Here is a 24549-nt window from a genome sequence, read left to right as displayed (position 1 = left end):
CCCAGATCTTTTTGGAAGCGTTGCTAATGTGTCTCCTATTGCGCCACAACAACATCGGTCATCATGTTGCTTCATTATGGGTCAAGGAAAAACTTCAATTGCAGGTTAGAATGACCTGCTGGTCCCATTGATCAGCAGTCAGATGGCTCTGCTAATCCAAAAGGCATATTATATGTGCTCATACAGGGCTGTTCTCGTGGTTGGAAATAGATCTCCTTCCATCACTAATGAATGATGGTTTGAAATAGATCAAGGCATGCACTTTGCTGTTGTGACTAATAATGCCACTGTCCATCAAAATTTGATCAGTTCAAAAATAGCACTATGGCATCCTTCTTTTGTCTGAGGTAGGCTATACAGTGTGTTATTTGTGCTCTGTGAGTGTGCAGGCACATTGCACCAGAATATTGGCTAGGTAAAGGGTTAGCACTGCAGCTGGGGCTCCACCACAGATTGTCACCCGGGGTTTAAGGGCCTGCTGTGTAAATTAGAGATGACTTATCACCAGCTTTGTATTAAACAGAGCTTCGCAGCAGTAGAAAACCGGTCCAGAGACAGAGGGAGGAACGGAGTGGAACAGAAAGACAGCCGAGGCGTGACAGTTTTACATAGGAGGGGCACTGGGATATTCTTTCGCAGTGTTACACATGTATATGCAAATAAACCAAAGAGGGAGGGAGTTCTTAACGTCTCCCTATGTGACCAGGTTGATGTGTCAGCACATAAGGTGCAGGTGTGATCTCAGACATTGTGGATTCAGCTGCAGTATGTGGAATCTTCTCATTGATAATACAATACAATACAAAGCAATGTTCACTATTCCACACAGGCTGTATTATAAATGCACTCCCTCATGATCACAATTAAATGAAGGGAGTCACAGACGACATACAGGATCAGTCAGAAAAAAAACTTGGCGTCAGCACACAGCTTAAAATCTGTAAAGATTCCTGCAGATGCCAAGGCCACTATCTCCATGGCTACCGGATATTGCAGCATCAGGTCCAAATCAAATTCTTGGAGGCTCCTTTAGCCTCTCTGGCTTTCCCCTGGATGCTGGGGTTGTGCAGGCAGAATCCTTGAGTCAACAACAATACAGGGCAGTTGGCAGCAGCAGTTACCTCAGTGATGTCTCGGTTAGCCTTTCTATAATATGTTGCCGACCTGCAACCAAAGTGTACTGGTTGCATATTACGTGAATAGTACAGTACATATTTCCTAAGTATTTACACACTTTGTGTTACTCTGAATTAGTAACCACCTACTAGCAGAGTCCAGGTTCAGATTCAGTGCTGTCCGGTGTGTCCTGAGTCTATATAGTGGTCAAGAGCTGTGAGTGTGAAGCTGAGCTGAGGTGTCTGAGGGTTTGCGTGCCACAGCAGAAAAGCGGTATGAAAAAGAGAGAGGTGATCCGGACAGAAGTCGGGCCTAATCTGTCATAAACTCTCTGTAAATCTTCCCATAATTCTTTCCCCCCACACTCCTTATTCTATTCATTCTTTCCAGCTGCTGTTTTTCTCCTTATTCTTCCTCACCTCAACGTCCATTGTTTCACTTGTTTCTGTATTTCTGTCTGGCTGAATGGTGCCCATCACAGCTTTAACTTCCAATGCCCTTCCTCGCTCTGCATGGACTTCCTGTGCTTTTAGATTTATCCTGTTACTAATTCCCCCTCTTCTCTCCCTCTTTATCTTCTTACTGTGTTCGCCCCCCCCCCCCTCTCCCTCTCCCTCCGTCACTCTCTCCTTCCTCAGCCTCACTGGAAAGGCAAGGGCAGTTTTGCTGTAAGCGAGCCAGCACTTCCTGGTGTTGTTTTGGGGTGGGGGGCGTGGCTATCCTTCAGTGAGGAAGAGAGGGGAGGGAGAGAGAGGACTGCAGGATCTGTATGCCCAGTGCAGTCAGGGCTCCCTCCTCCTCCTCCTCTTCTTCCTCCTCCTCCTCCTCCTCCTCCTCCTCCTCCTCCACAGCTGTTGCTACTGCCGCCAGCGAACACCACTTTCGTCGGGCAGCAGCAGACAGACGATCCAGAGGCTGGGGAGTCAGTAGAGACACAGCCCGGCACGTCTCAGCACAGCTCAGCACAGCCCAGCTCAGCCACTTCAAGAGGCAGGGGAGGGGAGACACTAGCGCACAGCCAACGCTGCAACGCGCGCGCACACACACACACACACACACACACACACACACACACACACACACACACACAGACACACACACTCACACAGACAAACACTCCTCCTCTCTCGCTCTCTCTCTCTCTCTCCCACTCTCTCTCTCTCTCTCTCTCTCTCTCTCTCTCACTCTGGTGCTCGGCTCCGCACAGCTCCTCCACTCATTCGCTGCTGATTCACTCGCTCACACGCTTGCCTCTCTTCTGCCAGTCCCTCTGCCTTGCTGCGCTCTGCCTGCCTGCCTGAGAATGGTCCAGCCGGTGCCTGGGGGTCTGCTGTCGCGGCCTGTCTGAACACACGCATAAACACACAAGAGTCAATCGACACGCGGAAGCACACACACACAAGCCGGAGAGCAATGTGAGAGGTAAGAGCTCGGTTCACAACCCTCCTCCTTGTCTCATTGGTTTATCTAGATCTTTCCTCCCGTGTGTGCTGCAGTCTTTACTTTCCAAAGTAGCGCCTGTGCAGTGGAGCATAGGTAGAGATATGGGGATTGTTTGCTTTAGTATCTGCTGTGTGTGTGCGTATGCGTGTGTGTGCATCTAGTATGTGGGCCACAGGGTTAACATCTATTTGTCACGGTTTGTTTTATAGATATAGACACACACATGCACAGACACACATACACACGCAGACACATTCTTGGCTCAAAGCAGCCAGTCACACAATAGCTACTTCCTGAGGGTAGCGCTAGTTAGCAAGAAAATTTGCTGGTGTGTGTGTGTGTGTGTGTATGCGTGTGTGTTTGGAGGGCCGTGGTTGTTCCAGGAAGCAGTGGAGAGGATCAATAGATCGCCCACTCAGCTTTCATTCCCTTCGTCTGACTCAACATTAGACATGATGGGAGTTATCCTCCAGGGCTTGGTTTACAAGGAGAATGGTAAAAAAAAAAAAAAAAAAAAAAATTGTGTCTCTTTTACCTCCTTTGCTGCGTCAGCCCAAAGGGGGAAGCATGGCTTGGCATGTGTGTATGTGTGTTTCTCCATGTGTGTATACTGTGTAAGGCAAACTCCCGGCCCACTGCATGTAAATTATGTGTGACATGTGAAGCCGCTGCTACCTTATATGGTGAGCACAGTATTTCAGTACAGTACAATCTTGCCAAGCATTCCGGGTCGCGGGAAGAGAGAGTGTGTGAGAGGGTGACTCTGTCTGTGGGAGTGTGTGCCTTCGTGTGTGTGTGTGTGTGTGTCTGTGTGTGTGTGTGTGTGTGCGAGACTGAGTGAGTGTTTGCATGCGTCTGACAGAGGGGGAGTAACTGAGAGAGAGGAAGAAAGTTGAAGGGAGAAGGAAAGAGGTGCAAGAACGAGAGAGACAGGGAGAAGGAGACCCAGCAAATGGAGGGATTTTACTTGTCGATGTGTAAACTGGAGTAGAAGTAAGTAGCTACTTTATTAAGGCTTTGGGAGGTAACGCATGATTGTCCCGTAATGTTTTTTTTGGTCTTTTTCGAGTGAAGTCAGTCTGTGTCGATCATACAAAGATAAACGGGCCTAAAGTGTTTTCGTTGCGATTGCGTCCGACTCAAATACGAATTTTTTTCAGGGTTTTTTGTAAATACGTGTTACTCCGGAGAGTCCGAACGCTGCCTGAATAACAGCAGGTCAATACATCTGGTAAAACACAGAGCTAGAGCTAAGAGAACCTCCAGAGCTTTTAACTCTAGCCTTTACTCCCTCTTCTCCTCTCTTTGTCCCTCTCCTCACCACCTCTGCCCTCCTCCCTCTGGCCTCTCCGGGCTTCCTCCTGATGGTGCGTCTGTGGTTGGGGCAATGATGAGGAATGTTGTTGTTGTGACTTAGAGGGCTTCAGTGTGGCTCAGACAGTAGCTCGCACACACCAAGTATGTGCACACATGCAAGCATGCGCAACACAGACAGATGTGCTGCAGATTGCATTGTTGGGACTTAAAATCCCATTGGTAGCTGCTGCTGCTGCAGGTCGACTGTCAATTTCAGTCCAGCAGGAAGTTGAGGAACCTGCTGGTGTCAGTCTGTAGCGGGTAATAATGCCAAAGATCAGACGTCTGTCTCTCTGTATGGTTGTCTATGTATGTAAATTCATTTGCTGTGTGAATGTGCGTTGCCTATAATCTAGGATCTGCCCTACAGACAGGATTATGTGCATGACTGAATATGCGCTGACAGGTTAAGCTTTTATTACACGTGGGCTTCACCGTATGTTCCTACTGTGTTATGACCACATTTCAACCCCTCTGAGCAACAGTTTAACACAGGTTTGGCTGAGTAAGGCACCTTCCACTCAAGGAAATTCAAAGTTAAGCTAAAAATGAACTGACTCCAACAACTGTGGAAGACTCGGTTCTTTATTACACCGGTAATTGAATTTAATTGAGTCTTTAACCCGCCATACAACATATCAAGTAACCAGTAGTAATTTTCAAGCGTCTTCTGTATACAGAGTGATAAAAACCACCAGTGTTCACCTGTATCTGAACCACACAACACTCATAATAAGCAGGGCAAGTGGCGTGTGAAGCTGCCGTTTGTGGAGTCAGTAATAAGTGTCTAGTTATTTCTTTGTTATTCTGTCCAGAGGTACACGTGTCAACACAAGCCTTGCCCTTGTTTTTCTTCACCCCAGGTGCAACGGCTCCCGCTCACAGCCACGACATCTCAAAACCCTCCATCTCTAAAAGAGAGACAGGCAGTTGTAACTTTTAATAACACATTCCAGGCCGTATCTTCTTTTTCTCTAACTCTCAGTCTCCTTCCAGCTGCCTCGCTATCTCCTTTGTCTCTATGACCACAACTGTGTCCGTTTGCCTGAGGGTCAGTGAATGTAGGTTTACTACATAGGCATGTTTACCTAAATTAAAATTTTACAGATAACAAGTGCTGAAGATAAAACTGGCGAAAAAGAGGCTGAATATAAGTACTAAGGAAAAATACCCTCTTCAATACAAATGTCAATAAATAATAGGATATTAATTACACAAAATAATTATTTAGTTTTTTCATTGTCTTATGATATATATTTCTGCCTGTATATTTTTATTTTTGTCTTAGGGATAACAACTACAACATGTATGTACACAGATGGATGAAATTAGATTGGGTAAAAAAGCAACATGAGCAATATCTTAGCAAGGATTTAAACGTATCAATTTCAGTAAAGCATAGACTGGGCTGAACTTTAATTCAGCAAAATCCCTCCTCCAAAGTATATTGCTTCATCTAATATCCTCACCCAGAATCCCACAGGTGCTCTATTAGGTTGAGATCCAGTGACTGCTATGTTTATACATTCATGTTGACTTTATGCTCTCCAGTTGTTTATGCGGCTGCTATGCTTCCCTGCTCTTTAATGCAGATTTTTTTTTGAAAATTTGTCACCTGTCTGTATACGTGGAAATCACATCTGGGCACGTCGACGCTGAAAATAAATTTGAGCCAATGAGCCACTCATTAAACCGTAAGGCCGGCCATTATCCTCGCTGTCCGCTGACTTCACCACATCTTTACACACACACATATGCGCACAAAGATGCAGTGTTGCACACAGTTAGATATTCACCACAGCTTAAGAATACTCAGTGTCAAGACACATAGTGGTTTGTGTGTTTGTATAGGTTTGCATTTGTGCGTCTTCTCAGTTTGTGTGTGTGTGTGTGTGTGTGTGTATGTGAGCTCTGTCCATGTATGCTAAACAAGAGATCTCATTGTCTCCAGAGGTTTGCTCTCAGGGGGATCAATAGGCTTTGTTTCTGCTGTGTTCCTCTTTCAGAACCACGTTACTTAATCCGATGACAAATAAGTCAGTAAAACTAATAGTTGAGATGAGATGATGACTTGACGTTGACGTGAGAGAGAATAGTAACAATACCAACTATGGCGAGGACTACTAAGTAACTACGTTGTGGAGCATTTAGTGTTTGAAAGGGCTTAATTCACAATGAACAAAACTGTGGATTCATTTTATGCAGACCCTAATCGATGCTATCTCTCAACAATATGATTGGTAGAAGACAGAAGAGCTACGACTTTAAAGAGAAGAAGCCATGAGTCTCTGCATGAGGGTTGTCTGTTCAACAAAGATCCAGAGATCCAGTGAGGAGCACATGTATGCTCATTGCTCACATGTTTCTGTTTGCACTGGTGTCGTGTGTGTATGCAGACGTAAAGGTCAGTGAGGGCAACATTGACATGCTATAATTTGAGCACATGGAGCAGCAGAAGCGAGGCCCCGGGGTGTTGCGTTTCCTCCAGCGTCCTCCACTGTGATGACCTGTCTCAGCATGCTGTCACCCTGACTACACCTCTGTCAATATGCTGAAACCACTCCTTTTACTGACCGGCAGCAAACCATAGAAGATGGATGCCCCTCTCTCCGCAGTCAAAGCTGAACAAAACCCTCAAGGTAGAAGCTGCGGTGCATTGGATTGGTCGCCATATTACGATACAAAAGAAGTGGTATATCTTTATTGTCCTTCAGTTTTATTGCCACTTGTACTGCATCAGTTTTCCCCCTCTCATTATATACGTATATACAGGGCATGTAGAATAGTGCCTCTCTAGTAACTCATGACCTGTGGTATCATGCCATGCTGAACAATTAATCTAGCATTTAGTCATTTTTCAGGAAGTCTTATCATAACTGTGAACCACACCCTCTTCCTTGTTGTCTCTAGCAGTCGGTCTCAATGACAACTTAAAGCCCTGCCCAGATTAGTAGGCTGCCTTGATTGCACTAACTTCTCAATCAGTTGAGACATGCTTTCATAACTAAACAGCTCTCTGTGTCCAAGAAAAAAACCTCACAACATCAGTGAACCATCCATCACAGTAGACCAAGCAAAGCACTGGCAGGTTTTATGCATAGTTTGCGCTTTGGTGGAGGTGAAGGGTGGATTTCGACAGCGTTGAGAACAGATTTGTTGTTTGACTCATTACCAAGAGAAGGAAAAGACGGGCAGGCTTGTTTTTCATGTCAGAAACTGCCTGAGCCGTTGAGGCATATGCGGGTGTCACGTGACTGAGCTGATGGGGATGTGCTAATACTGAAGACATACTTCCTCTTCTCGCAACCATGTAATGTTTCTACCACGTGTCTGAAAAAAAAGGGTGATGGGAAGCATACGGTCCCTCTCGCTGGCTCTCTCGCCATTTCCCCTTCCTCCAGCGTGGTTGACCTTGCACCAGCTAGCAAGACCTTGGAATCTAGAGGGGAGTGCTGATGAGGATGCTGGAAGGGAACGCAAGCCAGACAGTCACAGTGAGGGCACAAAGATACAAAGCGTGGACGGAGTGGAGGAGGTGGAAAACAACAGGAATACCGAAGAAGAAGTCAAGGATCCACTGGTTAAAACAGAATAAAGTTTGTGGTTAGAGGAGACAAGTAGATCATATTGAAGAGTCATCTATTTGAAATGGATGCCTTGGAGACAAAGAGCACTGACAGTTCAAGTGGAATTAGATAGAGGGAGTGGCATGCTGACATGAAAGACCATCGTGATGAAGAAATCAATAGGGAAAGGATGGCCATGTCCAGACATGATGGATCATGATGAGCCCTCATCACTCTGGCACCGTCTCACACCATAGTACATTGTCTCTCTCTCACACAGATGTCTGCTCGTCTGTCCCTAATAAAAAACCATAGAAACCGATTAGGCAGCCACACAGAACGCAGGGGTCGTCAGCTCTTCATGTATCAAGTCCTCGCATTTTCTCATTTGATTGAAGACAGCCCCTGGCGCCTTCAATTTAAGAAATACATCTCTATATATAAAAATCGCCTCTGTTCCTCATTAGTTAATCTGCAGCTGTGGCTCGAGCTCAGCCTGATGAGTTCACAAGAGGCCGTTACTTACCTGACTTCAACTGATGACAAAGTATATTTGTGGAGTAAATGCGTGTTGCTTTCATCTCTGTCAGAATGAGCTGTACTAATAAATACAAGTAACATCAACATTAAAAGATATTAAAAACACAGGTCCTCCTAGGGCATATTGGGTTACACAGAAAGATTAAACTTGGCTGCCTTGGCATTTTCACAGCAATGAAGAAGAAATGATGAATGAGTGAGTTCATGGGAACAGAAGCATGCCCTAAGTAAGGAAAACATTAAAACGGCATGTGTTGGACTGGTTTTATTCCAAAACAAGACATTCAGTCCAGTCGCTCTTGGTCAAAAATGTGTTTGGCACGAAAGAGCTATTAAACTGACAAAAAAACATTACTGGTTCTCATTTAGAAAATAGCAATATTTAATAAAATGTTATGATCTGCCATTTGAAAATATTGAGCAATGAGGTTACACATCTTTTCATGTTAGTATTTTATTGAGATTTATTTTAGTGTCTTGTCTAAAGTGTATGATATGGAAGATAATTCGCTGTGTTTATCTGTGCGCCTGTGTGTGTGCGTGTGTGTGTGATGAGGGTAGGGCGGTTGTAACGTTTCTGTTGCGATTATGCTAGCAATCCAAAGGTCATTTGTAGCAGCAATGCTATTTTTGCTATCGTACGGGTCATCCAAGGTGAAACTAAGCCGTTTCCTCCTTCACTCGCTCTCTCTCTCTCCAACATATATCCATGTTGCTGGGTCATCATGACCTGGGCTGCACTGCTGCAGGGCTCTGATGTAGCGTGTTGCAGTGTTGCAGTGCTGTAAAGTTAGCAGCAGTTTGTAAGGATTGCTGAAGGTGCACATGCTGTTCTGGGAAAAGCGATTTCGCTACAGAGGGTGTGGTGAGTTACCCTGCCTGCGCGATAAGAGCAGAATGGGCCCCCCCCTCGGGAGGCTAATCATTCAAATTCCCCCAGCAAACCCTTTACAATGGATTCACCAAAAAAAGAAACCACTGGCAGCACTGCAAAATTCTGAACAAAAAAAAAAAAACAACAAGAAAAAAAACAACCCATGATCTCTTCTGTATCTAATAAATGGAGGATTGTGAAAGTGAAATAATAAGCGTGTTTATCACAGCGGACAGGTTCACGTGTGTGTGAGATCATTGCAGCGTGGCCTCTCATGACAGCTTGTTTGTCTTCGAGAAATTTATCATCTGTTCATGAGGAATCAAGTTGTCATAGGAGTACTGGGCAGAGTTATTAGTTCAGTCTGTCTCTCTCTCTCTCTCTCTCTGTCCCCAGTAGCAGGCAGGTCAGCCTCCTCTTTGCTCCGCCCTCCTGCTCTCACCTGGCGTCCAGCCCAGAATGTTGCTTCAACTCTGCTAGCTCTCATTGGTCCCCACTCTCACACCTCTTCGCAAGAAGGGAAATGACTAACCTCTTCTCCCTCATGCCCTGCCTTGACTTCCCCTCTTGCTTTCACTCTCTTCCTTTCTTTCACCTCTAAACACATTTTCAGTGGTCGGCTTTGCTGTGCTCAAATGTAAGTGATATGGGACTTGATCAGATTTTTCCTGCGTCGACCAGGAGACGTGGAAAAGTTGTGAATGGCTGCTTTGTGCATTTCTGTGTGTGTGTGTGTGTGTGTGTGTGGCGTGGCGTGGCGTGATGATGGCGTGTGTGCTCGCACCATGTGTGTTTAGAGCGCTGGGCGGGTGAAAGTATTATTTGTTTTAGCTGACACCCCGGCATTTCTGACATTTTTACATATTCTTCATTCCCACAGCTGCAAAGCTTAACAGTGGCATGACTTTAGAAACTACTGCAGGTCAGAACCTCCCGTGAAAGATAAATGAGTGAGAAAATAAAGGTGGAAGCTTTCTTTGGACGTGTTTCATCAGACTAATCTTTCTTTCTGTCTCTCCCTCTTTCTCTCTCTCTCTCCCCAGAGGAAGTGCCTTCCCTGATGTCTGCTGCAGCTTTGACCTGCTTCTACAGCTGAAGCTCCACCCTCCCTCTCCCCCCCCCCCCGCCCCGCGCCTCGCTCGCTTGCTGCCACGGTAACACGAGTACAAGGACAGCGACCACACCCTCCTCTCACAGCCTACGCTCCGGCCACACTCGTCCATTCACCATCATCATCATCACCATCCACTCCTCCTCCTCCTCCTCGCGGCAGAGCTCCAGCCTCAGCTCTCCTCACCACCAGACGGCCCCCCCCCCCCTCCCCCTCGCTGCCAACCGCTCTCCACCAGCTGACCAGCCTTACCACAGCAGCCCGACACACCACCAGGCCCACGCAGCATCTCACCCACCTTTGCCTTTAACCTTCGCCTTCAACCCTCTAAGCCTCCACTCGGTCCTCAGTGTCCTTAACCTACCTGTAGCAGGCTACACCCAGACTATCACCTTTGTTGCCTGCTTCACTGCACTCTCGGTTCGGGCCTGTCCATCTGTTTGCCACCCTGGCTCATGAATGCTGTAGATGAGACCGTTCGACGAGCAATAAACAGTGAAGGAGAAAAAGCCAAGCCAAGAGTGGTAACTACTTGTTAGGCTTCTAAGTCATCTCCTGGATATAATTACTTCGTCAGTGGTTGTTGGAGCAAGAATATGATCCAATAACATCCCCAGAGAAACATCCTGCTGTAACATTTCACTTCGGACAAGGAGCCATCTCAATCAATAGGAGCTTCTCTTTTCTTTTTGAATGTTTCATTTCAGCTTCACACGCAAGTGTCGCAGATTTTAACCACACAAACAGATAAACAAAAAAAGAGAGACCGTAAAAAGTTGTGGATTAAAAACACTAGCGGTACTTTATTCACGCTTTTAAACAGATCTCAGCTTTGGAATACATTTTTACCAGCGCGTTGCCATGGCGATGAACATAGCTCATATCCGTGACACGAAGTGGCTGACACTGGAGGTATGCAGGGAGTTCCAGAGGGGCACGTGCTCACGCTCCGACCAGGAGTGCAAGTTCGCTCATCCGGCCAAGAGCTGTCAGGTGGACAACGGACGGGTCATCGCTTGCTTCGACTCACTCAAGGTAAGAAAATGAAAAGATGGTGAAGAGGATGGCTGGAGGTCAGAGTTCAGACAGAGAGAGGACTCAACACATTCAGTCTGACAAATAGTTTATGAGAGAAAATGGAGCTACAAACTGGAAAAAGCAGTAGTTTTTAGTTAAAGTTTACCATCTGCTGAGGGCGTGTGCTCTCCCTGGTCCCGCCTCTTTCTGGTCAGGTGACTGGAACATGTGATCAAGGGAACAGAAAGAGGGCGGTGGGTTCAGCCTTTTAGATTCAGGAAGTGGAAGTCAGGCGTTTCTAACACAGCACTGTGGAATTTTCTAAGACAGACTGAAGTATTTTAGCCAGTGTTTACTTCACTGATGTCAAACAGGAGTCACTTAGGAGTTATTTTCGCATTTCCAACTGATTACATTGTACATAAACACAGTTGCATGAATTTGCTGCATCAGCACAGACCCTCTGGAAGTGATAAGCGGCCCGGCCCGTGCCAGGTTTCCAATAGGAAAACACGGATGAAAAGGACTGTCACATGTACAAACTCATATGGATGCCCAGAGTGCGACACGTCTCGACAGTTAGAGAGAGGAACGAAAGCGATAGCGTCATCATGGAGCTCTCACTCAGTCAAACCACTTCCTGTGCAGAGGCCTAGGGGCAGTTAGAGGGGGTTTCTGTCTGTCTGTATATGTGTGTGTGTTTTAGAGCAAGGTTGGGGGCAGATTTGGGGCACCGTATGCAGTAATTTTCCATTTGTAGACGGCAGCAGGAAAGCAAACACCTCTTTTGCTCGCACTCTCTCATTCTTCACTCTTTCACAATCTGTCTTTTTATCAGAGCACAGGATCTCTAGAGATGGGCGGACCTCAACCCAAATTTTCCAGCACAGACACACAAACACATAGTTTTTTTATTTTTTATTTTTATTTAGTTTTTTACTTCTGTTTGTATTCTGCCCCTGCAGACATTGGTGACTCGTGGTCATTGGCAGTGAGTGAGCAGGGCAGGGTTATGATGAGGACAGCGTGTGTGAGTCGACTCAGAGAACAGTGTTTATAACCAGATGTGGACAGAGGAACATTGTCAGGCCCATGCTGAACTCTTCCCAAGTTTCCTCACAATGTGCTAATGCCTTGCATGTGTTTGTGTGTGTATGTGGGTCAAAATGACAAGCTGAATTAAATAATTCCTGACTGCTCTTTTTATAGTTTTGGGCATCATTCCTATCGATGGAAACTGCCACCGTCATACTTCCTGATTTCTAGAGATTTCCCAATTTAATTGAAAAATCTGGAGATGTGGCAACTTTTCTAAAAAAAGAAGTTAGACGGGGCAAGAGACACACAAAGACACATGGTCAAACTGGTTTTAAACAGACGTTACTCATACATCATACATCATATTTTATCATGCGTAGCATAGCTGTGTGCACACTATTTTCCCATGCAATGTGTTACTACGGCAAACATTTCTGATCTGGTCTCATTTGTGGTTTTACGTCTTCATAAAGAAGTAGATAACCTGGCTAAAAGTCTTGTTTACAACCTGCAATCTGACCTGATTTCTTCCGTTCATTGATGTTGCTATTTTCCAAGATCTGAGAAAGTAATTGGGTGTGTAAAATGTTATGATAACCAATAAAGATGGTGGCCAAAACTTAAAGATACAAGTTGTAAGAAATTGGTAATGGAACTGCTACAAAAGCATTAGACACACACAAGCGATTATCCAGACCTCACAAGCCCCGTAGTTCAATACGGTGACCACACTCACTGAGAAAGCAGCGGGTTTTTTATCTAGCGGCGGAAGGATCTTGATACGTGAACATATGTTTAAATTGTCATTCATGCTGAGGCCGAGGGCGGCCAGTGGAAAGGAGTAGCTGGCAGATATATGGAACTATTTGAAGGAACCCGGGGGCCTATTTTAGTAGTTTGGTCTCATTTTCCACTAGGACTTTTGTATTAATGGAGATGGGTGATACTTTTTTTAACCAATCGCCCCATTTTTTCCACTGGTAATGAAAAACAGAGCAGGTCTCCAAAACCCACAGTGGAAAAAACAGCAGGAGAGAGCGCGAGAGAAAGAAAGGAAGAATGGGGGGAAATCAGAAACAAAGGCTGTTGCTGTATTTGCATGCATACACCAGCAGATAAGGCCTAAACATAAAACATGTTAAGCACAGACGCCCTGTGCCACGTCGTTACATTTCTACCGTTTCATAAACCCACAAACGCGTTCACTGACAAAAAAATCATTTGTCCTACTTCACTCTCACACAGGTTGAGCAGATAAAATAGGACAAATTCTCCATTTAGTTGGGTTACATGAGTCCACATCGCTCCCCATGACTAGAAGTGCACCCTCTGCAACCGCACACACAGACACTAATGCACCTCTTGGACACATGTGCACACACTTTCTGTCCATGAGAGAGGATCGACCTTCTTTTCGAGAAGTGTATAATTAGAACAGGTCTCACATGATCACCAGTGCATAGCTGAGCAGGTCACACCCAAACCCAGTCATTTCCCCCAACAGCCACTCTCTCTCTCTTTCTGGCATCCTTTTTACATGGCACACACACACATGCGCGCGCACTCAAACATGTGTCCTGCACTAAAAATGCTTGTAGAGTGCATGCTGAGGGAATTAGAAAAGGGAATATATTTGCACCAGAAACAGCAGGACCAGTTAAATTGCAATTTTTCATGGGAAGATGTTCATGACACTAATCAGATGTGGATGATATCAGCCTGAAGCAAGACAATCAGTCAGAAACAAGTTTTCATCTAGGTCACGGAATTAAAAGAAACCCGCGGTGCGTGTGTCTGTGTTCGCACTCTCGTACAATATACATGCATGTGTGTGTGTGTGTGTGGGTGTTCACTGGCCTTAGACTTGGCCTTAACCCCAGTGCAGCCTTTTCTGTTGCCTGTGTATCTGCTCGGTGCAGCACAGACAGCTCAGCTATGTCAAAGCGGGGTAAATATTTGGAGAAGGATAGTGGCTGCCTGGACTCCCTGATTTAAAGTCAGCTTTGTAACTTTGTCTACTAATGATTAACTACTCAGCAGACAGGTTGGGCGATTATACGCTGATTCTAAATCAGTATCAATGGCTGTTATTTAGAGCTAAGTATTTAAGCCTGTGTTCGCATAAAAAGGCAACATAATAATTGACGTGACAGGTGGAAAAGCGCGATGCAGCATGTGATCCTTTTGAGCTACACAGTAACTGAGGAAAAATATTAATAGGAGGGTTGAAAACTCGCATGATATGTTGAGGAGGTAACCCGCTGTAATGTTTGGCTCGTTGTAATCACATGTTCTCTACGTCCTTTACTAAAGCAATCCTAACCAGATTGGAGTTGAATAGGCGGCTCAGGTTACAGAAGCAAGTGAGCTAATGCATGCCTCATTAGTTTATACTAGAATGAATCGAAGATGATATAGCTTACTCTCATCAGTAAATGAACTGTAGGCTCCACCTCACCCACACAGAGGAAAACTACCATCTTATTTCATGCGCTGCACCATCCTACAAGTCTATTCTAGTTTCTTTCTTTCTTTCTTTCTTTCTTTCTTTCTTTCTTTCTTTCTTTCTTTCTTTCTTTCTTTCTTTCTTTCCTTTACTCCGTTGGTTGTTTTCATTCTCCTCCCACCTTGGTAGCTCCTTCTGCTTGATTTCCCGCTCAGTCTGGTTTTTGCCTCATTTACTTCTGGCCACACCCATCCATGGACAGGATGGTTCACATTACACCCCTGGCAGACCTACACACAGACGCACACACACACACACACACACACACACACACACACACACACACACACACACGTAGACACATGCACACACTTGCATATAAACTCATACAGTGCGAGAGTTTAGTAGCTGGAATGACATCAGCCGTGACCTGGTGTGAACCCAGCAGCAGCGGCAGGTCTTTGTTTAGGCCCCGAACAACTCAGTCATGTTGTAAAAGAAAGGAAGAGCAGTAACCGTAACATGGAGACGTAACAGACTTTGTACACAGCATAGACCTTGTACTTTGTCCACCTGTAAGCCTGGCGCACCCACCGGGATCATGTCTGACTTCTGAGAAAAAGACTGAGTGTGACCGCATGCACATGCGTGTGTGTTATATCTGTGTTAGTGGTGCTGCTGCAGCGAGTTTCTTTGTGTTACTACACTGTTCTGAGCCAAGATTACATTCCTGCAGAGCAGAGGGCGGGTAAATACCTCTTATTTATCTCTCTCTGTGTCTGTCTCTCTCTGTCTCTCTCCCTCTGTGTCTCTATCTGTCTTTCCTCTCATTTTGCTGACCATATTTTGACAGCATGTTTATATTCAGTGGTTAAATGGAACAGTCAGGTTAAACACACGCGCACGGGCTAACACACACACACACACACACACACACACTGAACAGTGGTTGGCCAGACAGACAGACGTGTGGGGTAAATATTAGCCACGTTGCTAGTCGACAGTGTTTTTTATGATTTCAAACAAATTGTCCAGCCAATCTCTGGGCAGTAAAATCAACATGTCGCGCTCTCGCTGTGTGTAAGCATATGGTTATGAGTTCAGAGGGCTAATGTGTATTTGACACCGCTGTCACACGCTGCACAGACACAGTGCACTCGGCCACGTGCAGGGAACAGTTGCCTTTTCTGTGGACAGTGATGAAGTGCTAAACACAAGAGCAGACTAGCACTGTTTCACTTCTTTTTTTTCTTTTTTTTCTCAGTTTCACTTGCTTTATTTGAATCCTACAGTCCAAAGCTTGTTTTTAAAATTCTTATGCTAGTACATAATGCATTTTGGATGTTGATGGAATGATCTGACATGTTAAGTCCACAGTAGCTATTCAACATAAACAGATCAAACTTCAGGCCTGTGCCACTCTCTCAGACACAGTCCAAATGCAGTGTTTATCTTCACAACAAGCCACAGATGGGCATGTGGAATCCAAAGCCACTGGAGGACGTGTGATCCTCACATTGCTTGCCTCGCTGGCTTCTTGCCAAAACTTTTGTAGCCAAGAGACAACTTTGAGAAGGAAAGGAAAGTGGACACCTGTGCAGAGTATTATAGTGTCAAAATGTGACCACGACAAATGTGTTTTCTGGATGGAGGTTTCATCACACCTGTGATCAAAAAGGTTTATTTTCAGTAGCGCTGCACTAATCTCCAGTCAGGGTACTGCAGTGATACTATAATCCAGACAGACACTGTTCCCTGGATCCATATGGGCTTGTGTCCTCTGCAGCTGACGCATGGAACCTCCATTCTAATTGGATTTTTAATAGGATATCTGTGGGTGCACCCACAATGAATATTTCTCCCCTTTAAATTAACAAGGGGTGGATCCAGTCATCCATAAGATACAGCTTTTACTAGAAGACAGCTGTTCGTATCGTAGTGTCTTCTGTTTGGCTGAGCTCAGTCTTCTCCATATAAATGAGCAGGTTTCACTAGATAAGAGCTGATTCACATTACAGGGCTTTTAATTTTGTAACTAGGGCCTTTTTTTTTTTTTTACATCTTCTGTCTCCTTGCGTTGATGGGTCCATTCTTACGTCTTTCTCACTTTCATGCCAGGGGGATTTGTGTTTGGGCCAGACTAATCCTGGTCTCCAAACACACACACACAGACACAGACACACACACACTTAAAGACAGATACACAGAGTCATTCTTTGGTCTGCTCATTTCGTGGTGTGTGCATCCCTGTCAGATCAGGGCGGCTGTGCATTTTGTCTTTGAGCTTATGTGACGGAAGATCGACGACAACAGGCCGTCTTTCTTCTCAGTGTCAGCCGTCCCTGTCCCTCCATCACACTGGGCCCCTTTATAACACCACTGATACAATGATTACTTCTACTAGCCTCTCTTTTCTGTTTTTGTCTATCACTCTCCCTCTTTAACATACAGACATACCATAAAACCTCACATTGCCTGAGAGGTTGTTTGCTTCAGCGGTCCACAAATATTGACAGATCATAGCCACAATTGTGAAAAGCATGACTGCAATATTATATAATCTGCAACTCATAAACATGCATCATTCTGTACGCAGTCGCATACATTTCAAACACTTATTCATATGCCCCTTGGTTTGGATTTGAAGATTTACATTTATTGGATACTGCAACTTCCATGCAGCTAATAAAGATACAGATCAGAGCAAACGAATAAATGTTTAGCTTTTTTATATCTAGACATACTGAAGAGAGAAGTCAGCCTAAATCATGCTTTATTTTTATGAATCAATATAGTTCAAACCCAGAGAACCTTTAAAATTCAGCTGGCAAGCCCAAAATTGTAAATAATACCAAATATGTCAGGCTGAATTTCATTTCATTTATTGCATGGATGCATAATTTCCCTTAAATTATCCTGGGATTGCCACTTCTCCTCATAAAAAATATTACATATACTAGAAAAAGAGATAGGGCAAATGTGAATATTACTTTAAAAGGGGAAAACTTGGCAATAAGGTATGAAATAGTTTAATGTAATTGGAATATACCCTGAGCCTTATAATCTGCCTCTCATTATCCATCTCTGTCTCTAACTTTCTCTTTCTTTGTCTACCTTATCAGCTCCCTTATTACCCCTCACATGCAAACAATCACATACCCAGGCATCAGTCAGCTCAGCCATTATCCTCCCATTAGACAGGTGAGAGAGGAGCTCGAGGGCACAGCTACTCGCTTAAACTCAGCTCTCTCAACACCTTTTCATGCTGCTCCTCCCTCTTTCCAGCTGTTAGGTCCATCAGTCAAGTTTACCCTACCTTTTATCTCTGTGTTTATATCAAATTCGTGCCAGGGGCAGCAGGAGCGTATGCCCGCTGGTAGCAGTGGTGAAAGGCAGGCGAACGCGAGGCAACAAGGAAAAACATAGTTGCGGTGGCTGTTCGTCTGTTTTTCTCTCGTTCAATTGCTGTCTCTGTCTATCTTTTCTTTTTGTGTGTGTGCATTCCTTCTCTGTATGTCTGGGCCTGTCACACTCAGGGCATTGGCCTTAATTACTTTCTCTGATTCAGTGTTCCTAATTCCTCCCAGTGCTGTTTGTAGGCCAGGGTAAAACTATCATGGAAACCCATGAACGCTAACCTTAACATTGAAAAATGTTCGCTACTTTTATCAAGTTATCAAATGATGTTGTCTCCTTTTTGGCTCGTCAGAATCCATCATGTGTCCTTGTTTTTTGACCTGAAACCGTTGCACCACCTGAGGGCCAATTAGTGTTATTAGTTTTGTGTGACATGCACAGAGCGCTTTAGTCTATGTTTCCACTGCCTCGTACTGCACTGCATCTACTACATTGTCTAGCTTGTCTACCAGGAGCATAATATCACCAGAATTAGAAGTGTAATTGCTTTAATGGTTTTCCTCAATTACGTACACAGTTTACTTCAGTAAAACATATTTTCTATTATTAAAACCAGGAGTTTATGACATTTCTTTCCTCATGCAGCCTGTGTTTCTGAATTAATTGCGATATGACCAGTTAATTTGTGACCTTGAGGCTGATTTTCAGAATGTTATTGGTTAGATGTTGGTTACCTATTGATTGAAAAGTGCAAGGAGAGTGGCTGGCCCAGTAAGAAACATTCAATGTCTCAGGTTTTTGCAGCCTAGTTTCTGGATATCAGCACTTACATAAAATTCCTGAGCAAGTAAAATTTCTCTCTAAATCAGTTTACAGTGCATGTACTGTTGAAAAAAAAAAAATCAGTTCTTAAACTGGAGTGAGAGAGAAAAGGGGGGGGGGAGCATCCTGCTTGTGTTAGTGCCAAATCCGAAGGAGATAATCACACGCAGAAAAGGATTAGGCCAGTTGACAGTGGGATCAGAGTTGTGGATAGGATTACAGTCTGTTAGATCAGATTAGCATAATACATGCCAGATTAAATCTGTTAGGGCTGCAAACCAAATTAATCATCTTCCGGGTGGTTATTACGCGGCCAGTGATGGAAGAGACTTTCTTCTTTGTGCTCATACAATACAGGTGTCGCTGAGCTGAGGAGGAAGTGAACCCTGTGCAGATGGTGGTGGGAGTGGTGAGGGTTAGACAGGGGGAACAGAAAGCTGGGATCAAAGAAAGGTATATAAAAGAGAAAAGGAAAAGTGACACGCCTGTAAACTTCTTTTTTTTCAGCTTTTGATGTGTTAAGTCGCATTGCGAAGCTGCCTCTGTCAAATGGTAGAAACAAGGACGGGGAAGATAAAGACAAAAAGATGGAGGAAAGGCATCTTCTTATCTTAGTCAAAGACTTTTCCTTATGTGCCTTGGCTGCCCATTCTTTATATCCCTTCCTCTTTTTTGTTTCTTATTAGCTTGTGAAAAGTGCATCTGATTTTCACTCTGTGTTTGTATGTTTCTATCACTGAGCTATATATCTATGAGGAATTGTAAGAATACATTGGATACGGATACAGATAGGTCTTTGATAAGAAATATTTCACCCCCCTCCAAACAAACCGAGGGCCTAGAAGTAAAGTCTAACCATTTGTATCACATGTTAATAAATGGCAGGCTTGGATGCTCAGCCTGTGAGGCCTCCAGACACAGAGCACACCTCAGTCATTTCAGAAACAACAACGTCGTTATTGACGCCTCGCTGCTGCCTGGACCTTGTGATTTCTGCGCAATGACTCTTTTCTCTCTCTCTCTCTCTCTCTCTCTCTCTCTCTCTCTCTCTCTCTCTCTCTCCCACTGGGAAGCACAGCTCGCGGACGATTAAATGAACGTTCCCAGGGCCGTCTCCCCGCACCCACACTGCGAGTGCTGGATGGCTTTCATAAAGTGATGCTGCTGAGAGATCGATACCGGTGCGATTGCTCTGTTATTACTGATAATGAAAAGTGCGGAACTAACCTTGTTAGACCTCACACGAGATGAGGCAGCGGCGCACCGAACACACACTGTCGAGCAAAATTGGCGTAAATAAAGTCACATGAAAGTGCGTCTGTGTGAAATGAGATAGAGAGAGATATCAGGAGGGGGAGGGGGAGGGAGGGGGCATGTCAGGAGAGAAACAGAGAGGTCTAAGTTTGGACGCAGGGCTCCTGTGTACGTGACATCTGACCTGAGGCATTTCTGAAGACCAACACCCTCATGAGTGTGAATAACTCATCACTGTGTGTGCGTTTGTGTGTGTATCTGTCTGTTTGGGCCTATAGTATACATAGTTAGGTTTGTGTGGCTGCTTCTGTGTTTGATACATACGTGTGTTTATATTAGAACATCAGCTGAGACGACTGCCAGTCGCAGTTTGTTCATTATATCTTTGAGTTATTTCCCTAAACTTTGAAATTCCCCCTCCCTCACACAAACACACTGTATTTATCAGTCTAACCTTATCCCTCTCTGTGTGGTCCGTGTTGTAGCTCGACTGTAGTCTATAATCCTTTTCTCTCCGTCGTTGTTTGGTGAGGGTGCATTGCGTCACCGGGGGGCATATTGTAACTATTATCATAGATTAACACTCTCCCTCCTCCATATCTCCATAAGCCCCACTGGTCACATCAACTCCCTGACCACTAAGCTGCACAACATGAATCACTGTAGTCCCAGCAGGGAGATGTAGACACACTCCCAAGGGCCTGTGTGTGTGTGTGTGTGTGTGTGTGTGTGCGCATGGTCCGATATAGAAATGCAAGCCACAGCAAAGAAACAACCCTGCTTCACATAAAACTGCATAGATCTCACATCTCTTCTTCATGCTCAACAAAGACTTTACTGCTAATTTAATGCTGAATTGAGCTGCTAAAAACAAAAAGGAGATCAATTGTACCCTACTGTTAAGAGGTATTATTGATTGTGTCTATTTTCTTTTTTTTTTTTGGCAGTTTTATGCTTGCAAATGCACTTAACGCAAGATTACACTACCACATCGTAATATTCTCAGTCCCCTGCTTCGCTACTGTATGTTTCCAGTAATTTGCATACTGCTTTTCTGGCTATCAGGAAATTCCAGTTTTCATGCCATGTAAGATGATCCACTCATGGTCAGTTCAGTTGATATGTTTTATATTTCATTGCCATATTTGAGCGCACAGTAGACAAAGAGACCAACCACTAGGCTTGGACCTTTGAGTCTCCGCTGCTCGCCAGCAGAACAAAGCTTCTTTCACAGTGTGTGTGAGGAGAAAGGGCTTTCATCTCTGTGTATGTTTAGACAGAAGTCAGTGGAACGCAGGGCAGAGAGCAGCGTAGCTTCACACCAGAACCCCACACGACTGAGTCTCACACCATATCATCACACCATAACACTGGAGTGGAAACGATAAGAAGAAGAATAGATTTGATTGAAGCACTTAAACTGTAGTGCATTTTGTATTATTTTGCACAGTTATGCTATGCAGGGAGCGTATTCTTAGGTGAGTGATGCAAAGCAGATAAACAACTGGAAGTAATTGTAGTAAAGAATAATAAAGTTAAGGGTTCACACACTTTGTAGCACACAGGACATTTCACTGCATCAGTTGTGGGATCAACACATCCTTCGAGGTCACATAATAGATCTAAGAGTTCATCAGATGTTTAACAAGATAAGAAAGGAGAAAAATAAAATGAAATAAAATAAAATATATTCATCGTACTTTTCTCTCTTTTTTCCTTCTTGTTAATTACACAATTTTCTCTCTTCAGGCCTTTTATGACTTTAAATTATTTTTAAGTGTTTCACATAATCCATAAACACATTCAGTTGAGATGTAAAAAGAAAAAAAACACAAGGTAAAATAGAGTTGCGCTTAAATTGGATAAATCTTTAAATTTAAATTAGTGCAGTCGAAGATATGAATGAATGATCACCATTTTAACTTGATGTAGATGCAGTGGGAAATTGGGAAGAAGGTTTTTAGCCGCAGATTTACAAAGATTTGGAGAAGTAAGACGTGAAGTAAATCAACCTCATGTTTCAGGTATTTCGTCAGAAATATGTAGTTTGTACAAGCTGAACATCGCTGTTTTGCTTCGGTGTCACAGTCAAACAACTGTGACAACAAACAGACCTGTCTCAGCAACAGTACATAGCAGATCAGTGATGTATTTTGGCCCTAACCTTTCTCCGTGTAAACTGACAGCAGCAAGTAACCACAAGTCAAAAAGGTTGGGACCTGCTGGTTTATTAGATACATTTCACTGTTGCACTTAATTAGAAACCAGTTTACTGTTCGAATCTTCCTTTGAGTCACACACACACACACACATGTAGGCGTGCACGCTAATACGTCTTGCTGCATGCTTCATCTCTTCTCCTCCAAAGGATGGGATACAGCCCCACCCAGCATTCTTTACACATTGGTTCATTGTTTGTTTAAATCCCACACAGTCACAAAAGCAGGGTGTGTGTGTGTGTGTGTGTGTGTGTGTGCGCGTGCGTGTGTGTGTGCATGTGTGTGTGTGTGTGTGTGTGTACCTGTGAGACAGAGCTAAGAGAGAGAAAGAGCGATCAGGGTGGGACATGTTATTACAACTTATCATCAATCAGAGAACACAGTAGCCAGTGGGATTATTGTTCCCAGTTTGGCAGGTCTGATCTCACCAGGAGAAACACAGACCCCCCCCCACGATTAACTCAAAACAAGCCTGAGCTGAACTCGAAGGTGGCAGGAAAAGTTCAGTGGAGCAGCAGCCACTTGACAATATTTTAATAGTTTAAAAACAATGATGAGAATTACATTTAGTCACTAAGGGTCTTTTACATTTAAAACAATTATTCACCATCTATGATTCTTATCTGAAGTAATTGAAATATTTAGCAAAATTAGAATTGACACAATTGGATATTTAGGCCTACTTATTTATTCAGCACTATTATAAACCAACTATCATTTACATAATATTTTGTCATTTTTTATTCAATGTATGTGCATTTATTTAATAACACATTTCTATGTAACAACAACAAATTCTTATGTATTAGAATTTAATATTACAATACCTTTTGTGTTTTAGGTAGCCATTCAAAAAACAGAACTCCAAGTAGCTGCTTTGACACACTGATATCTGCCATGTCACGTCGAGTAGCTCAGCAACCTGCACTGACTCTAGGGAGTCAGCTAATGCCGTGGATGGCCACTTCCTTTATTGTTCTCAGGATTTCTGGCACGAGGCCTGAGCAGTGACAAATCACTTTAGTCTCTAATCACATTCTCATCAGGTCTTTTCTCAGAGTACCATGAAAATTGTGATTGGAAGGCATCTGATGCAATTCCCTTTTTCCGGTTTCCCCGATGGTGGTCGGCGATAAGAAACGTTAAAGGCGGCATCTTTATAATTTATCTGGAGTGTCTGCTTTTTCGTGATGGTTGTTTTAGCAGCAGAGATACAATACAAGTCCAGGATGGAGGACAGACAGAGAGAGAGAGAGAGAGATGCTCTGTTCTTATTGTGGCTGCAGGCTGAGCTGCATCTGTAATATTTTCTGTATCTGCCAGCGACCAGGAAGATTCCAGGAATCACAGCATTGTTAGAGCAGGAGTGACTGGGCTGCTCTGTTGCCGTGGACACCGTCTCTAGCTGCTCCTCAAGGCCGCTCATGTCACAATAACAGCCACAAACATGATGTGAGGAGCTCCTCCTCCTCCTCCCCCTCCTCCCCTCCGTCTGTCTGCATCTCCATATCTCTCTCTCCTCCCTGTGATGGCCCACACTGATCACTTCTTCTGCAACTTCTAAAATTTCCCTGACGCAGCCACAGAGTCTCGCTAGTACAGGGTCACTATGACTCTCTCTCTCTCTCTCTCTCTCTCTCTCTCCTTTGCTCTTCCTCTCACGCAGCCTGACGTTTCCTCTTCTGGGACCTGATTTTTTATTCAAAATGGCTGCCGGTGTAAGTTGGAGACTTTTTTCTCTGGATGATTCGGCAGGAAGGCAGACGTAGTTAGCTAAAGCAAAGAGAAAACCACATGTTCCTTTCTCAGACACAGCCCTCAGCACACAAACGCACACACACACACACACACACACACACACACACACACACACACACACACGTATACACCACTGCAGTTGTGAAGCCAGCGGTCAACGGTCGGGGTCATATGGGGTGAAAGCAACGTGATCCTCCATGCCTTTGCAACCAGCTCCCTCTACACACACACACACACACACACACTCTCCACGCACTCTCTCACCCTCCCCTCGTTGCATGCCATTGTCACCCTCTGGATGAGTGCTATTAGGACCTACTTTCAGCTCCTCTCGTCTCACGCACATGCATGCCACGCTCGCCCACGCACACACCTCTCAGAGTTGTGAGTGTCAGAATTCATCTGAATGCCAGCTCAGCGTATGCACCCGCTAGTGCACATCAGTCTCACATGTTAACAGGAGACCTTTCCCTCAGCATAGAAAGTTAGGCTTCGACACTCACCCTTCATGTTTTTGCTTTTAAATTCATTAAAAGTAATACAAACAGTTGTTTTATTCAGTAGTAAACAAAAACTCTGACATGTCCCTAATACACACTTGTATCTTTATTCACTGCACTGAAGGTGAATCA

General features: G+C 44.3%; 1 protein-coding gene across 50 annotated transcripts in view; it reads left to right on the top strand.

Annotated features, from left to right (window-relative positions):
• The window catches only part of mbnl1 (muscleblind-like splicing regulator 1), a 42592-nt gene that overhangs the window by 4101 nt on the left and 13942 nt on the right, over nt 1-24549 (top strand). For 28 of the 50 annotated variants that reach the window (XM_085803777.1, XM_085803771.1, XM_085803768.1 and 25 more), the window contains exons 1-2: nt 2339-2538; nt 9939-11041. In XM_085803777.1, the coding sequence (XP_085659903.1) occupies nt 10868-11041 (174 nt within the window). In that variant the 5' untranslated portion in view covers nt 2339-2538; nt 9939-10867. Of the gene's footprint in view, nt 1-2338; nt 2539-3281; nt 3553-9395; nt 9533-9938; nt 11042-24549 lie in introns of those variants that run through there. The other 22 variants (XM_085803751.1, XM_085803746.1, XM_085803739.1 and 19 more) reach the window with 5 other exon arrangements.

Source organism: Trachurus japonicus, chromosome 17, assembly GCF_045865225.1.
Source record: "Trachurus japonicus isolate A0001 chromosome 17, Traja_1.0".
Lineage (NCBI taxonomy): Eukaryota > Metazoa > Chordata > Actinopteri > Carangiformes > Carangidae > Trachurus > Trachurus japonicus.
Note: the sequence above shows the minus strand (reverse complement) of the source record. Positions and strands in the feature narration are given on the sequence as shown.